This window comes from Andrena cerasifolii, chromosome 2 (genome assembly GCF_050908995.1).
Source record: "Andrena cerasifolii isolate SP2316 chromosome 2, iyAndCera1_principal, whole genome shotgun sequence".
Classification (NCBI taxonomy): domain Eukaryota; kingdom Metazoa; phylum Arthropoda; class Insecta; order Hymenoptera; family Andrenidae; genus Andrena; species Andrena cerasifolii.
In genome coordinates this window covers 5,499,614-5,516,993 of record NC_135119.1, presented here as the reverse complement: position 1 = coordinate 5,516,993, position 17,380 = coordinate 5,499,614, and the positions used below count along the sequence as shown (strand labels likewise).

The 17,380-nt window shown below is 36.3% G+C and overlaps 1 protein-coding gene across 2 annotated transcripts in view; it reads left to right on the top strand.

Annotated features, from left to right (window-relative positions):
- LOC143378505 (neurotrimin) overlaps positions 1-16,630 on the top strand; it is a 359,802-nt gene extending 343,172 nt beyond the window's left edge. For both annotated transcript variants that reach the window (XM_076830310.1, XM_076830311.1), the window contains 4 exons: positions 7,522-7,671; positions 9,745-9,810; positions 10,743-10,844; positions 15,789-16,630. In XM_076830310.1, the coding sequence (XP_076686425.1) occupies positions 7,522-7,671; positions 9,745-9,810; positions 10,743-10,844; positions 15,789-16,000 (530 nt within the window). In that variant the 3' untranslated portion in view covers positions 16,001-16,630. The remainder of the gene's footprint in view (positions 1-7,521; positions 7,672-9,744; positions 9,811-10,742; positions 10,845-15,788) is intronic.
- The last annotated feature ends 750 nt before the right edge of the window (positions 16,631-17,380 follow it).

Below are 17,380 nucleotides of genomic sequence, written 5' to 3'. Positions count from 1 at the left end.
CGATTTCCGAATTATTATAAAAGTGTGGAACACTCCGTTTTCCATTAAAATATTAACTTCATATTGAATTTTCCTAAAGGCACACGACATTTATTTTATATAATATTATAAGTGATGGGAAGTCGTAGTTAATGATTCATAATATTATGAGTTTGAGATGACGTTAAATATCAACATTCATCCGGAAAATCGAATTACTTCGAATTCCTATCCTTTTTAATACATATAGTGTATACTAAATATTATTTGAATTTTTTACAAAAAGGATTCATAAGATTTTTAAAATTTTTCTGATTAATACAAAATGTTAGCAAAAGAGAAAGTACAAAATTACTTTTGTACTTTCGTATTCCGTATTGATATTTCGAACATATTCATACATTTTCTTTATCAACTTCGGTTTTATAATGCTGGCGCTAACTCTACTAGATGAATATATTTGAAATCAAAGTACCGTAACTTTTTCGTTTTTAATGGTAAAACCAACAAAAACTTCGTTAATTTTTTTCAGTTTTAGCGACATATAGTGCTTATTAAAATAAAAAAACTGTATCGTAGCTTGCAAACAACCATCTTTAAGGGGTTAGCTACCTTCAGGAGGTAGAAAAAGAATCAATTCAATGTGTTTATTAAATTGAAGTTTTTTCTATTTGTTAATACGTGTTTTAAGAATGCAAAAGAAAATCTTTCATATTTGTTTAATGCTTGCTTTCGCCAAAATAGATAGGTGTAATATGCGCTGTAAAAAAAGGCTCCTCGATTGTGCGGCCGATTTGGAGGAACCTACCTGAAACAAAAAACCAAAAATATTTGCAATCAGTATGACTGTCGCTATATCCCGAACTTAGATATAATTGGATTGATGACGAATTAACCAAGTGACGGACGTCCAACGCTGAAATATCGAAATTAGCTAAACGGTTTAATCATTTTGCAACACAAAAGATGAGAACAACAACGAAAATGTGTAATTCTAATACAGGCCATAACGACAGTCATACTGATTACAAACCTCCCTGATTCCCACGCTCCAGATACCTGCGTGGTTCCTCCAAAATCGATCGCGCAATAGAGGCGCTTTTTCCCTCAAAAGAAACCCACTCTGGCGAAAGAAAGCATTAAACAAATATGACACAAATTCCTTTGCATTCCCAGAGCACGAATTAACAAATAGATAAAACCTCAAAGCAGCAAAACCGTTCTCCTTTGTGACAAAAAACAGTATCAAAGAAACGCAATTCCCTAGGGCGTTAGAGTGGAAAGACACCTTACCAGACCAAATAAAATGCCTGCATCTCGTTCAGGATTGATTCGCAATCGAGTGTCGACCGGATTGTTTTTGCTTGTTTTAATAAATAGGTACTACCTATATGCCCATAATTTACGTGAGCTTTTTTGTGATCACTGGATACACAGTTGCAGAGTTTTCCATAATGCTGTGCATAATGGAATCGAGTTCCAGCCAGGTTAATTTGAAAAATATTTCCAGTTGCCGGTTACAACTAGTCACTATCCTAAATTAGTCTCATGATTCTATATAATATTTCGATCCCGTTCCGACGTCCCGCGCCGCGGTAATGAGCGTATAGCGTGATCAACATCCATAATAGCACTAAAAGCTCCCATTCTTTCACTTTTGCTGAAATCTGGTGCAAAGCTTTTTCGATCCAGATGCTACGTATATGTAACGAGCGCATGAATATGCAGAGCCTGGAGGGGAAACAGCGATAATTGAAAGGTACATTAAATTAAAATTAATAGTCGTTGCTTTTGATAAACCAGTAGGATTTTATCTCTACTGACCTACGAGGTAACTGCTACAGCTGTTTTTCAAGTCTCCGCTTTAATTCTAAAATCTAAACTGTTTTCGCAATTTCTAGAAAACTATCCACGCAAGAAATGCTTTAAATCAAGTTTCAGAGTTCTTCATTATTTTAATTTAATTCTTAGTTTGTTAAACTTTTAATATAGGTAGATATAATTTTGGCGTAAATATCAAGAAATTCAATAATTAAAATAGGAATTACTATAACGTTTTAGTTACATTGATATGCTTCAATTACATATATATACATGAACAACATGAACAACATTCACACGTTTACAAACTGAATCAGTGTCGCGAAGGTACACGTTAGGGTGGCTCTTATTTTCGACTTTTGAATTTTCTTCGGGGCACCCTCCAGAATAGTTCCAAATAATTAAAAAAAAATCCTTGTAAAGTTTGCGCTCGATCGGATAACGGGAACGGGAGCCCCTGTGCTCTTAAACATTTAAATCATTGTTTAATAACTCGCGAAGTCGATTTTATATAATATTCTCCAAGTTATTGATCAACTAAAAAAATATGTCGAACAAAAGTTGTAGATCCGGACAAGGAGAATATTTTATGTTGTATTACTTTTTCTCGTGCGACGAGCGGTTTTCAAAAAAAGTCCGAAAAATTAAAGAAATACTTTTTTTCTCTCAAATTTTGAAAGTTTAAATGCTTCTAGAATACTTTTTATTTATGAAGGAAAAAAATTTACCAATTGTAAATAAGACCCACTCTAATATTCGTATATGGTCAAACTCGAGTTGCCGAACCGTATACGTACCTACCTCACACGCTGACTTAACTTTGTGTGAGATATTTAAATGTAACAAATAACGTACGCCTGGATAACAATAATGAAACTCTATATTTAACAAAGGATCAAACTGAGGTGTAATAGAACAGAAAAGAATAAGTGAAAGTGTACAGAAGTTCTGTCTTGTTGCTAGAGCTTGCTTCGATCTGCTTTGGCATTGTACGCTGCCGGGAGATCGCCCATAATTTTTTTATTTATTTATATATTGCATTGCAAAAACCACAAGAACTTTAAAATATATACTTTTGGATACACAACCGTTTATTTAAAAAAAAGTCTTGTTCAAGAAAAATCCTGAAAATACACGTACTCTTAGACTTCACAGGTAGGAATAACCCCTTATAGGAAAACGCCAGGTGAATGGTCGTTTACAGTAGTGCTCCGCAACCAATATGCCACGAGACGATGCTAAGTGTACCGCGGCGCAATGCCTCCAAGAGGAGAAAAAGTACAAGTTTTTTTGATAACAAAATTTTTTTTGTTAACGAAGTTTTTCAATACTAGTTTTAATAAAAAATGATAACCGGTCGCGCTTGAAAGGTCTTGGCCAATTAAAATTATCAAATAAAAAACATAGCACAAGTTTTTTTGTTAACGAAGGTTTTTAATTCTAGTTTTAATAAAAAATGATGAGGGGTCGTGCTTGAAGGGTCTGGGTAAAGCCTGGAATCCACCGGGATGCTAAGCTATACTATGCGATGCTATGCTTTGCTATGCTATGCTATGCTATGCTATGCTATGCTATGCTATGCTATGCTATGCTATGCTATGCTATGCTATGCTATGCTATGCTATGCTATGCTATGCTATGCTATGCTATGCTATGCTATGCTATGCTATGCTATGCTATGCTATGCTATGCTATGCTATGCTATGCTATGCTATGCTATGTTATGCTATGCTATTCTATGCTATGCTATGCTATGCTATGCTATGCTATGCTATTCTATGTTATGCTATGCTATGCTAAGCTAAGCTATGCTATGCTAGGCTACGCTAGGCTACGCTAAGCTATGCTAAGCTATGCTATGCTATGCAATGCTATGCTATGCTATGCTATGCTATGCTATGCTATACTCTGCTATGCTATGCTATGCTAAGCTATGCTAAGCTATGCTATGCTATGCTTTGCCTATGCTATGCTATGCTATGCTATGCTATGCTATGCTATGCTATGCTATGCTATGCTATGCTATGCTATGCTATGCTATGCTATGCTATGCTATGCTATGCTATGCTATGCTATGCTATGCCAAGCTATGCTATGCTATGCCAGGCTACGTTTTAAAAAAATTAGCTTCAATACATTCTTATGGAACCGTTTCCACCAATAGCTACGTTAAAACATAGCATCACACAGCATAGCGTAGCTTAGCGTAGCTTAGCGTAGCTTAGCTTAGTTTAGCTTCCCGGTGGCTTCCCGGCTTTAGGTAGAATAAATAAATAAATGTCATTTATCTATATATAAACTTTGTAACTTGTACATGTTTTGCATATTTTTGCTTGTGGTGTACCGCAGAATTCTGGGAAGAACTTAGGTGTGCCGAGAAAAGTTTGCGGAGCACTTGTTTACAGAAATGTGGTGCCTTATATGAGCATTGCTATTGGCTAATTTAAACAGGAGCGAAGGAACTACTTAGTGGTGGGAAATGACCTTGTTGGAGAGAAAACTATCCTCACCCCGAACCATGGGACTGTCAAATTGTCAACGCCATGCAACACTCGAGAAAAATTCAACATTTTGGACTTAGGCTCAAGTCGCGGCATACAGCCGTCCACCTGCAGTTACAAAATTGCCTGCCATACTGGCTTGAAAAGTATGCTCAAAATATGCATAACTTGACGCTTCAACAATCAGCGACAATTGTATGAAGGAATAAGAAATAAAGAGTTAGGCCGATTTACCAAGCGAAAGGAGAAAGCGCTAGATTCCATGAGGGATATGCGCTCATGTGAGAAATCTTAATGCCTGTTTTTATGGTCGATCGAGTGTAAAATGGACTATAGGAATTGCATAAAACGGTTAAACAGTATTGGCAAATACATTTCGAAATACTCTTACGTTTCATTATCCAATAAATAATCAGTCACTAAACCATTTAAGTATACTACTTCTCCTATGTTAAAAATGTCTCTAGCATTTTCCTTAGATAGTGATGGTAAGGATGTACGTAGCTGCAGCTGGAATCAATCGATAGAAACTTTCTTGAACAAAATCATACGCATTATTTTAATAATTTATATTTACTTAGCGAGACTCACTTACAAAATATACAGTTTTATAATTAAAACAAAATAATATTATTTAACCAATTTCATACATCGTTTATTTGTATACTGTATTTGATTATTATTAAAATCTGTTGATCAAAAATATTACAGTCATAGTTTCTAACTATCTTTTTAAACATAAGTTACATGTTACTTCTAGAACGAGAATACTTACTGTCATGAATCATTATAATGACTTACTAATTCCATTGTTAATAATTCTACGAAGTAGTTGCATCTTTTATATCAGTAATTACAGAGTATCCTTATTGTCGAAAATAAATAATTAAAGAATGATGTAAATGTTACAAGACAGTGCTAACTTTATTCAAATTATAACCTTAATATATTCTATTCAAAATATTATTGAAATTCATAAATGCACCCCATGAATATTTTTAGCATTAGATTGGAGACTCTAGATCACAGATAATACACGGCTACCATTCATCCAGATATAAATATAGTACACTTAATACACAAAAAAAGATGATGAGTAACCAAAATGAGGAAAGTAACTTTAACAACTAAACAATTTTCTTTCTTCTTCTCTCTGCAAACAAACACATAAATCCAGTTATCAAGCATCGCAAAAAGTACACCTAATTCATGACGAGCTTTTAAGATGATGATCTTGTTGTCTCAAGGCGCCTGGGGTCGAGATTCTGGCTAGAATCTCGGGGTGCTCCGGGTCGTCCTTCGCAGTCGTCGTCCAACGGGCTTCGGGTGATATTGCCGGGACGGGAATATTCGGTTGGAAACCGAAGGTAGGCGATCGTTGCGGTTTAAAGAGTTGGAACTCACCGTAAGGTTTAAACAAGTTTATTCTGTCCCGATCTGGGTGACACTGGTACTATGCCTTAATCAGGCGTGAATACTGTATAAGGTCTGTATCAAGTCTCCATCAAGTCCGTCTCATGTCTGAGCTCGCATTGCGCGTACATCGTTTTTATACTTAATCGGGGCGAAGCGAGGAGCATCGGGGTCTCCGTCTTTGGACCGCTTTTCGGGTGTTTCTACATGTGCTGATGGTCTCGGAGCGCTTCCGAGAATCTTTAAGGTGAAATCTGACGGCACGTGGATCAGCGAGCTTGGCACGAGACTTGCCGAGCCCACGCGCCGTCAGAACGCTCACGGCTCGCCGACCCGCAAGCCTGGACCAGCCTGGGCGAGCCGAGCCTCTCGCCGAGTCCCGCGCCGTGAGAACGCTCATGGATCGCCGACACGCGAGCCTGAGCGAACCGAGCCGCGCCAAGCCTGTAGGAGCAAAAGACAAGGAGTTGGCGTGGAATGGCTCCGGCTTGGCGAGCCTCTACAAGCCTCCACGAGCCTCCACGAGCTTCCACGAGCCTCCACGAGCCGAGCTGCGCCGTGAGAACACTCATGGCTCGCCGAGTCTCACGCCGTGGGAACGCTCATGGTTCGCCGATTCGCGAACCCGGGCGAGCTGAGCCTCCACGAGCCGAGCCGCGCCGTGAGAACACTCATGGATCGCCGACACGCGAGCCTGAGCGAACCGAGCCGCGCCAAGCCTGTAGGAGCAAAAGACAAGGAGTTGGCGTGGAATGGCTCCGGCTCGGCGAGCCTCTACGAGCCTCCACGAGCCGAGCTGCGCCGTGAGAATGCTCACGGATCGCCGATTCCCGAGCCTGTGCGAGCTGACCCGACTCGCCGATCCATGTGCCGTCAGATTTCACCTTTACGCGGTTGTGCCGGATTTCGGCGTTCGATTGTGGCAATCGGAATGTAACGCGGTGTCGTTATGCTTGGGCGTTGGGTGGGTTACAATAATCTTTTTAATTGAAATTAAGAGAGTGTGACCTGTCATCACCTTGCGCAGCTAATAAATATTCACTAATGTCATTTTCTTATTATAATTTATTTTTAGATTCTGAAATTCAATACGTACCCAAGATACAATATATTGTTACTTGTAAAATTGTAAATCAACTACTTGCTTCGAAGCACATTTTAAAAGAACTTTCGCGAAATGTGCAGGAAAGTATGTTTTTACTTATCCAACATTTCCTTCCATGTTCTTACGAGAATATATAATTTCGTAAACTGAATTGCATACGTTTGCTTTTAATGGCTCTTACTTCTGACGCTGTAGATCAGGGTTGACTAACTGGTGGCTCGCGGGCCACCGGGAGCACCTCCGCCTTGCTGCTACGCTAAACGGCCCTCTCCATACCTACCAGACTCTGACGATCATAGTCGAAAAGAGAAGGAAAGAAGGAGAAATCCACTGCGATCGTCAGAGTCTAGTAGGTATGGAGGGGGGCCGTTCAGCGTAGTAGCAAAGCGGAGGAACCCCCGGTGGCTCTTGAGCCACCAGTCAGTCAACCCTGCTGTAGATGAAATGCTGTGTAATTATAAATAATTGTCGGTGTTCGGTACTATATTTTTCATTGAATTGCTGATACTATATAACTGGAGTATTTAAATTCACTCTTAATTTATAATTAAGTCACTTTTATTTAATATAATCACTGCATATTATTATATCTACCATGATGTTTTAAATTCGTCATTGTCGTGGATTCTAAATGCAGCACAAACTTATCAAAAGAGAATTACTTGTTGCTTGTCAATTTTTAACTGAACCTTTTATTTGCAGGAGAAAAGTATGAACAATCGCTCTCGGATGATACATACAAAGTATACATGAAACTTACAATACTATCGGTGGGGATGTCCGATTACGGAACATACAAATGCATATCAAAGAATTCACTTGGCGAAACTGATGGCAGCATTAGGATGTATAGTAAGTATGATTATTATTGCATTTAAAAAAATATAAAGTAACATTTATTTCTAATTGCTCAAAAAGATTAAAGACACTTCTCGCTCCAAATTCAGACGGTAAGTCATAAGTTTTTACCCAGTTTATGTATAACATTTTTTTATTCCATAAGAACTGATACAGTTTTTTCTTGCCTTGTCCATAACACATATAACGTTATTAGACAACATTAATAATGCTATTTAACTGCAATAATCAGTGAATGAAACAAGATATTGTAAACTGGATGAGAACTTATGACTCACCACTTCTAGGTTCCTTAAGGTAGTTCCTGAATAATCTATCAAATTTAAGAATTCTTTCAAATTTCGTTCAAAACTAATTTGAAATACAAGAATCCCTCCGGATGCAGTCTGCTAGCAGATTCGGAACCAGATTATCTAAAATCAATAAACGAAAAAGATTTCGTTAGTATATTAATGTATCTTCCGATTGACTGAGAGAATTTTCAGATGTATTAATTTAAAGCAAAATGGTGGCTATTTAAAGTTGAAATCCTGACTTTTTTCGCGTGATTTTTGCACGAAAAAATCAGGAATTTCGCTATCTCTACACTTGTCAGTCAGGCTAACCAAATCCTCAGACACGTTATTGTTCTACTCACATTTTGATATAAACACAAGTGCCATCACGAAATTAGAACTGTGAAAACTGAGTGGTAAACTACATGCGCATATTAAGGAATGACAGTTTCCCTCCATCAGGAAAGGCTGTTCGAATAATCGAATGTTTGGTTAATCGATGTTCTGATAATTAAACATTCCGATAATTCATGTTCTGATAATTAAACATTCCGATAATCGGTGTTCTGCTAATCGAGATTTCACTCTACTCAAGTGAAGTGCTTCAATTAAAATCTGGACGCGCCATGGCTTTTACACTTTTATTTAAAAGTGCTAATGTCACTACTTTCACAATTACCCATACTACGTGATGTAAAAAGTCCCGTACCCTAAAAAGATTTGTTACACACTCGGGGGTGGATGTGAAACAGAATTTCCTTGCCTCGATAAAGCAAACTTTTCTGTCCTCAGAAGCATTGTATTTATTGAAAAGTACTACAAACGATCTATCACTAAGTAATAAGTAATAACTCTGGCGGTCGCTCTATTTTACAATGAAACCAAGCCACGGGTAATCGGGTATCTATCAAACAGTAATTGTCGATTCACCGTTGGTCTACTCATAAATCGAACTCCTTGGCTTTGTATGTACTTTAATCTGCTACCGTCTCGATGGATTATGGAAAAGCCACTTGAATACCGGCTCAGTTGCGGTAGCGACTTAAGGCTCATTTGCATATTAAACTGGGTCCTTAATAGGATGTTGAGAGTAATCGAAACGAAAGAGGAATCCACAAATTTGCTAATTCCAATCTTACTGTCTACAAGCATTAAATATCAGAGGTACCTATGTCCTATATGTTTAATAATTATTTTAGCAGGTACAAATTGTACAACGTACTGATGCGTACATGTCATACAGTAACCCTTGCATGATTTTGGACGTAAATACGTGTAAGTCATAAATTAAATCGTATTTAGTTGTGTTAAATACAGTTGAAGAGTAAACAGAATCTGAAGCAAAGATCAGTTAGAATTGAAGTTAAACACTATGCTGGTTAACATCCCTGAGCTGTTAACTTTTATGCACGGCGCGGCCGAAATGATGGTATATACAAGAGGGCAAGAGGTGATACCTTATGCAAAAATAAATTAAAAGTGTCAAATAAAATCTTTTCTCCCAAAGCTTAGTTTTCGAGAAAATCGAATTATTAGGTTCTTGAATAAATAAGACGCACAAATCTATTTCATTATTTTCACGGTTACAAACATAAACACAAATAAAGATATAACAAGTTACGGTGACAGTTAGATTATACATTGGTAAAAATTTACCTATAATTCGTCAAGTAGACTCGTACTGAAGTGATAATTGTGAATACGGCGATAACAATAATGTTAATTGTAAGAAAATATTTTCGGATATTTTGAGAAATCACTAACTGTTTTCCTAAAATTATGCGTTTTCCAGATATTCCAACACCAACAACGCGAATGAGAACGACGACCACTACCCCAGTTCCCACAATCGAAGAAGGTAAATATACAAGCAGATTTCATCAATATAAGTTTTCAAATTTTATTGAGACATATTGCAGTTTAATATGTACTGCTATACTGGTTAGTACTTTGTAAATAGTAGCCACTATCTTTACGCATACATACAGGATGTCCCAAAATTGCGGGACAATCCGGAACATGCAATATCCTGATACAAAAAGACATCGAAAAGTCCTTGACCGTTTTGGAATTCGAGGCTTCGTTCTCGAGATATTAACAGTTGAATATTAGCGGTGCAACTTCCGGGCCGCGTAGTTTAAAGCCGAAACAGCTGAGCGCGGAGCAGTGAGCCCTCGCAGGCACACGCAGGAGGCGCGCGCAGATACAGACCCACACACACAGTAGAGTCTACCGCGCTGATTCAAACCGTGAAAATGGGATAGCGCAGTCGGCTCTACTGTGTGTGTGGGCCTGTATCTACGCGCGCCTCCTGTATGTGCGTGCGAGCGTATACTACCGCGCGCTCAGCTGACTCGGCTTTAAACTGCGTGGTCCGGAAATTCCACCGCTAATATTCAACTGTTAATATCTCGAGAACGAAGTCGAAAGGATTGATTTTGAGATCTATCTTGATTAAACATGCTTTATTCCTCTTAGTAAGTTCTATAAGTCCACAGTCTTACACCCTTTTTTTTTAACTCCTTGATTTAAGTCTACCTCTATGCATGTGTGAATAGTGGATTTTAAACATCACATATATATATATATATATATGGAGATATCGATTACGTGCTATTTTATACGAGTATAACAATTTATCTGTCTACAGTGGCAAATTATAAAGTATAATCGGAGATGTAAACAAAAGAATTAGGAGCTATACTACGAGCTTCGATATTCTAAAAAACGCTAATGTGACTGAATTTGATTTTTAGTTGAAAATAACTGTAAACTGAATTTGATTTTTAGTTGAAAATATTCAGAACTCGAGACAGAGGCCACCACCCAGCCCCGAGCCGAGCCCCAACGAAATAACAGATTCGTCACTGCCAAATATCGATAGAAACGATGGTGAGTAATTCTTATTATGATTAATTATTTATTGTCTTAAACACTAATGTAAATATGATAACAATAACCCTCATTCTAACTTATCAACTTCACCTGACATTCAATAACATGATAAAACACTAAAAACGGAGAAATTAAAATTTTGTTACAGATAATTAGGATTATTGTAATTTTTTAATCAATAAAAAAAGAGAGGACAAAAGAGAATATGGATGCAAAAGAGTAGCCAATCTTTAAATGTTATAATAAATCGACAGAAGTCGTCTTTTTCATCATGGATGACAATACTAGGGGTGACGGGGTAAAGTGAGCCTAAAACAGTAGTAGAATACGATTTATCCCTTTCAATAAAAATGTGGAGAAATAAATTTATATTATTTAAACATTACTATTGACAAATTACGAGTAGCAATACTTAAAATTCAAGTTGAAAGAAAAGATGCAAGAAGGATCGCTTTACCCCATGTATGTATGTGGGGCAAAAATAAAATTGCACATGGGGCTGAAATAAAATAAGAACTTTAATTAAGGATGTAGGTAATTATTAACCCCTTGCGCTGGGATGGCGTGTGTATCACGTCGGCTGCTAGTTCGTGGCACCATGGTTGTCAAAAACTGGCAGATTTTTCATTTTTGGGAGGAGTTAGTTTCTGTTTCACCACATCGCGTGGTTTCCTAGCCAGCTGACAAGTTAGGAAATTGCGCACATCACTCGCACATCTTTTTTTTTGTAGCTCAGTTTACCCTGGTCACTTTACCCCCGAATATATACTCAGTGGAAAATTAATTACTGAACAATGTTCAGATTAATGTTTTCACAAACGCATGTACAAGGATGTTTATAAGCTTGTTTTAAACGCACAGAAGAAATTTAGACTTAAAGTAATATATTTATGATTCGTCTATCCAAAAAGCTAATTAAAAAGAAAACCAATCGGAAGTCTCTAAAAATTAAATTTTAAGTTTTTAAATCAATTTTTCGATATCTGAATGTGCATAATTATCATTGTTATATTATATAGATACATTGTTTACGCTACCAAATTTTTTAAATACATTCTATTTTTAAATAACAAATTAAGAAAGCACATTGTACCCCAAGGCTCACTTTACCCCGATCTCCTCTACGTTTATACAACTGTAAGCAGATTGACATCATACATATTTTCAGCAATGTACAGTAAGTCGTTGAGACTTTTTTCTTGTTATTTTCATGTTCCGAAAATTTACGTACCATATACAAATGTTTCCATTGGGCTTAAAATAAGAGTTCATTATCATATTCGGAGAAAAGCTTTTAAAAATAATTTTATATTCGAATATTTTACAAGTATTCGAATAATTTAATATTCGAATATTTTACAAGTATTCGAATAATTTAATATTCGAATATTTTACAAGTATTCGAATAATTTAAGATTCGAATATTTGAGTATTCGAATAATTTAAGATTCGAATATTTGAGTATTCGAATGTTATTATTCGAATATTTGAGTATTCGAATGTTATTATTCGAATATTTGAGTATTCGAATGTTATTATTCGAATACTGAAATATTCGAATAGCATTCGAATACTGAAATATTCGAATACTGAAATATTCGAGGCTTAAAATAAGAGTTTATTATCATATTCGGAGAAAAGCTTTTCATAAATTTAATAGGTCTTCTTTTTCAGGAAGATTGAGAATTTTAGTATGCATACAACAAATTTTCTGTTAGTGCATATGTGTACTTTTAATGTATATAAAAATGATAGCATGCTGAAGGTGCTTCCAAATTTTTGCAAAAATAAACGAATTAATCTGAACCACGTAACTTAATTATCCCGTTCCAGATTTCATAACAAACTTATTAAAATGTTCAAAAGCACACATTTACACACACGTAAATAAACACTGCAGACCTTCTATTAAATTTTAATGTAAGATTCTATATTTTACGTATAATTAAAAACTAGAAATCTGTTTAATAAATTTTTATCATCGAATAATAACTTATACCATCCATGCAGTACATCAACAGATCTTACATCAAACCATACACGTTGTATGTATCCCTCTTTTAAATCATTTCAATTGCCCATTTCATACTCTTCTCCTCCGCTTTGCTTCCGTGCTAAATGTCTCCAGATATCATTCCCAACAATTCTGCCTTTCGTTTCATTCGTGCAATTGCATATTCCAGCACCAGTTGCAGTGTTGTCGAAACAAGATTGAATATTCAAACGCCTGCAGTCGCGCTTACGCGTTGCGAAACTCGCCAAACAAAAATCGAATTAAACTTGCAGCATTCTGTTGGCGGGCGTACTAATTGTGAGATTCTCGCCTCGTTCATCGCGTCTCCCAGCTGTGATATTAAACTCTTTCAAATCGTCCAAGCGAATTTATTTTTAAATATAGAATACTTTATAACTGACAAGGGAAGATCCCGAACCCGAAAATTCAAAAAATTCTGAAACTTTGTCAGTGTGTAGGGGATTTCCTCTTGATTACAACGCAATTTTTGTTTGCTGCCCAAATTCACTCGAAGGGGGTGAAATTAACCCCTGAAAATTCGGCTATTTTCCGATTTTGCGTTATAACTCGCGAACTGTAAGAGATAGAAAAAAAGTTTCAAGACAGAAGTTATGTCTTTTAATTAGATCTATCATTTGGTAAAAAAAATTATTTATCAGCTCCCTAGTTATCACACAAAATTGGAAAATAACCGAATTTTCAAGGGTCAAATTGGGCAGCAAACAAAAATTGCGTGGTAATCAGGAGAAAATTCCCTACATATTCACAAAGGTTCAGAATTTTTTGAATTTCCGGGTTCGGGATGTTCCCTTGTGAGTTGATAGGATAATGTTCATAATGGAACTTTTCTCAGATTTATCAGCTGTCTGCATTGAAACTGAGCTGCACTTCCTGAATTTAATTATTCATGGATTGGATCAGATTCTTTAAAACGGACGAAAAGTAGGAACAGCTAGGGTATTTTAACGCGCACACGTATATACGTACATACGTTATCTGGCTTAGAAATTCCGAAGAACTTCCTTTTAAATCATCGCCACGGTGTAATACGAGAACTTACGCACAGCGGGGTGAGAAACTTTTTGAAGGGAAAGTTCGAGAGAGGGCGTGAAATTTACCCGCGAACTTTCAGCAACGTGGCACAATGCCGTAGATCTTCTCTAAGGCGACAAACGCCGCGTTCTCAACGGGATTTTGATGAAATCCCATGCGGTTTATGAACCACTACGCCGCGTCAACTATGTAGAGTTATCTGATCTTTCGTTTCCAGAACTTTCTTACAGATTTCCTCGACATCTCGTGCTCTTTTCGATTATAATCTCCCGCCAGGAGTGAAGGCACTAGGATATACGTCGTTACGTATTCCTTCATACCTACTTTTACTTCGTGATATTTTACCATCGAAAATATATGGCACTAGTTCTTTAGCCTGTGCTCGCCAGGCATTACTGTACTGCTTTTAAAACTTAAAAGCAAATGTTATCGGCGCACCGGTTCGGTGTATTTTTTTAAAAACAATTTTCGGTTACTTATCTTAACTAGGTTCGATCTGTTGTTCGAAAGGTCCTCGAGGTTCTTTAAGGTTAATAGAATAATTAAAATAGACCGAACCGGTGCGCCGATAACATTTACTTTTAAGTTTTAAAAATTCTTTACGGTCGAAATTCTAAATCATTTTATTCATTACTTTATTCGAATGTTATTATTCGAATACTGAAATATTCGAATAGTATTCGAATAGCATACGAATACTGAAATATTTGCATAGTATTCAAATAGTATTCAAATACTGAAGTATTGGAATACTGAAATATTTGCATAGTATTCGAATAGTATTCAAATACTGAAGTATTCGAATACTGAAACATTCGAATACTGAAATATTCGCATAGTATTCGAATAGTATTCAAATACTGAAATATTCGAATACTGAAACATTCGAATACTGAAATATTCGCATAGTATACGAATAGCATTCGAATACTGAAATATTCGCATAGTATTCGAGTAGCATTCGAATAGCATTCGAATACTGAAATATTCGAATAGCATTCGAATACTGAAATATTCGAATAGCATTCGAATACTGAAATATTCGAATAGCATTAGAATACTGAAATATTCGAATAGCATTCGAATACTGAAATATTCGCATAGTATTCGAATAGTATTCAAATACTGAAATATTCGCATAGTATTCGAATAGTATTCAAATTCTGAAATATTCGTATAGTATTCGAATAGTATTCAAATACTGAAATATTCGCATAGTATTCGAATAGTATTCAAATTCTGAAATATTCGCATAGTATTCGAATAGTATTCAAATACTGAAACATTCGAATAGTATTTGGATACTTGGATATTCGAATTATATTCGCCAAATAACTGAGTAATTGAAGTATTCGAATATTGGAATACCGAAAAATTCGAAAAATAGTCCCAGCCCTAGTCCACTTGTATCAACATCTTATGAACTCTCTGAATACTCTCTCGAAATTAAAATTAAACGATACAGTTCAATCATGCATTGCCCATCCATCACATAGGTCTGGGTTAGAACTTCAAACAACTCCCCATTCCAATTTTTAATAACAAATAATTACATGCAACTTTTTCGAACATAATTATACATCATAACATAATATTACATCATACAGCGAACATAATTGACTTCTAAATTATTCAACCTCACACAAATTTTATTAAATTAAAATAAGGTAACTTTCAAAATTTAGTACAAGTTTGAATAAATAACTAAGATGTGTACAATAAGATGTGAACGTGTAAAACGCAATAGCGTGAAATAGAAATCCTAAGATTTTATATTGTAAATCAGCTGGCACGACTGAAAAAATTATTTCTCCATATGAAACAATTTTATCTGGAGCTATCTTCTCTAATATGTCAATCACTTTTCCCCCCAGATATACGGCTTCATGGGAGAGCAAGCAGCGGTAGTTACAACGACGCTGAAAACGATGTAGCAACAAAAGGGCGAAAAAGCATCGACAGCGAGGTACGGCCACGAAGAATCGACAACACGGCGCAATCGATGTCATCCAGGGGTACTAGCCCGAATTTTCTGGCGCAATCTAAAACGGCCATCTGCATAATCCTACTATCTGCCCTGTCGTAGTCATGTCAGTGTCTACCAGCGAAAAGAACGGTTATTCGAGGAAAATCCTTCGGGGATCAAGATTCGTCCTGTTCATCGTCATTTATCTCATCCGCGAAAGGGATCAATTAATGGGTGTGCATCGACGGCACAAATTTAACGACAGCCATTACTGCCGTGACTGTTGTGACTGCGATCAACGGAACTAAATTTGTTCCGCCCCCCCCCCCACGAATTTTGTGATAAACATGACGAATTAGGCAATATGTCAAATTCAACGTTGGATTCAAAAATCTTCACTGTTAACTCAACGGTGCCACCTGCACGTTTGCGTGGACGAAACATTGGCAGCAGCTGCTCGTTATTTAACAAATTATGCAATACGTTTAATTAGCTTTCGTACATTTAATTAATCGATGGTTATTCCCTTTATTTATATCCGATTTATCATCCTACAATTGTGAATTGTTAAGCCCCCTCTGGGAACTTTGAATTTTATTTTCAATCGAAGAAGAAAATTCTTTTGTAGGATTCTTTGAAATTCGTAAAGTTTTGAATGATTTACAAGGTATAAATATAAATGGTTACGTAAATCATTCGCCTTTAAAGTTTATTAGTGCAATAGATTGGTTTTTTAAACACTTGCTTGATTATAAGTTAACTACGTCTTACAGTAAGGAAAGACAGACGACTCTTTTTCCATGTACAGTGAACGAAGAATTCAAAGAAAAGGGTAGTTATAAATTCATTCATTTGTTACTAATTCATTTGTTATAAATTATTACTTTGCCATTTTAACGTCTGCTAAGAAATGGCAGCTGATACTTAAGCCTTTGAAGATTTAGATCCCCACCAATCATCGTCGTTTTTCTCATCCGATAAAAGAAACGATTCGTTAACTTTATTGCTCACGCTGCAAACGAAAGCAACTTCTGAATTATTACAAGAGAAACAGTTTATTTAACGTTATTAAATGTATATAATCGTTCCAAATTAAGTACTTGTAATTTATTCTGAAATTCTATTATTTCTTCCAAAAATGTTGCTGATAAATATTTTCTACAGATTTTTGAAATTGTATTCCAGTTTCGTTTAATACCTACATACCCTTGTTTCCGATGCCGCGATTTTTATTTTTTTGTTCACAATTTACAAGAGGAGGACACCATGAGGTAGACACCGATTTTGATGAGCTTTGGCACGCTGGATCTATGTTGAAAATAAGTAAATAGGTGTCCGAGCGTTTCTGCCAATGGGCCTTAATAATAAAGATATTTACACGTAAATTATTAAAAATTTCATAGTGGCCGTGGGGTTTTAGTGGGTAAAAATCCCATACTACCCTGACGTCCGGGGGAAATTCCCTTTTGGAGGCGTTGGGGTGCCTTTTGAAGATGTCGC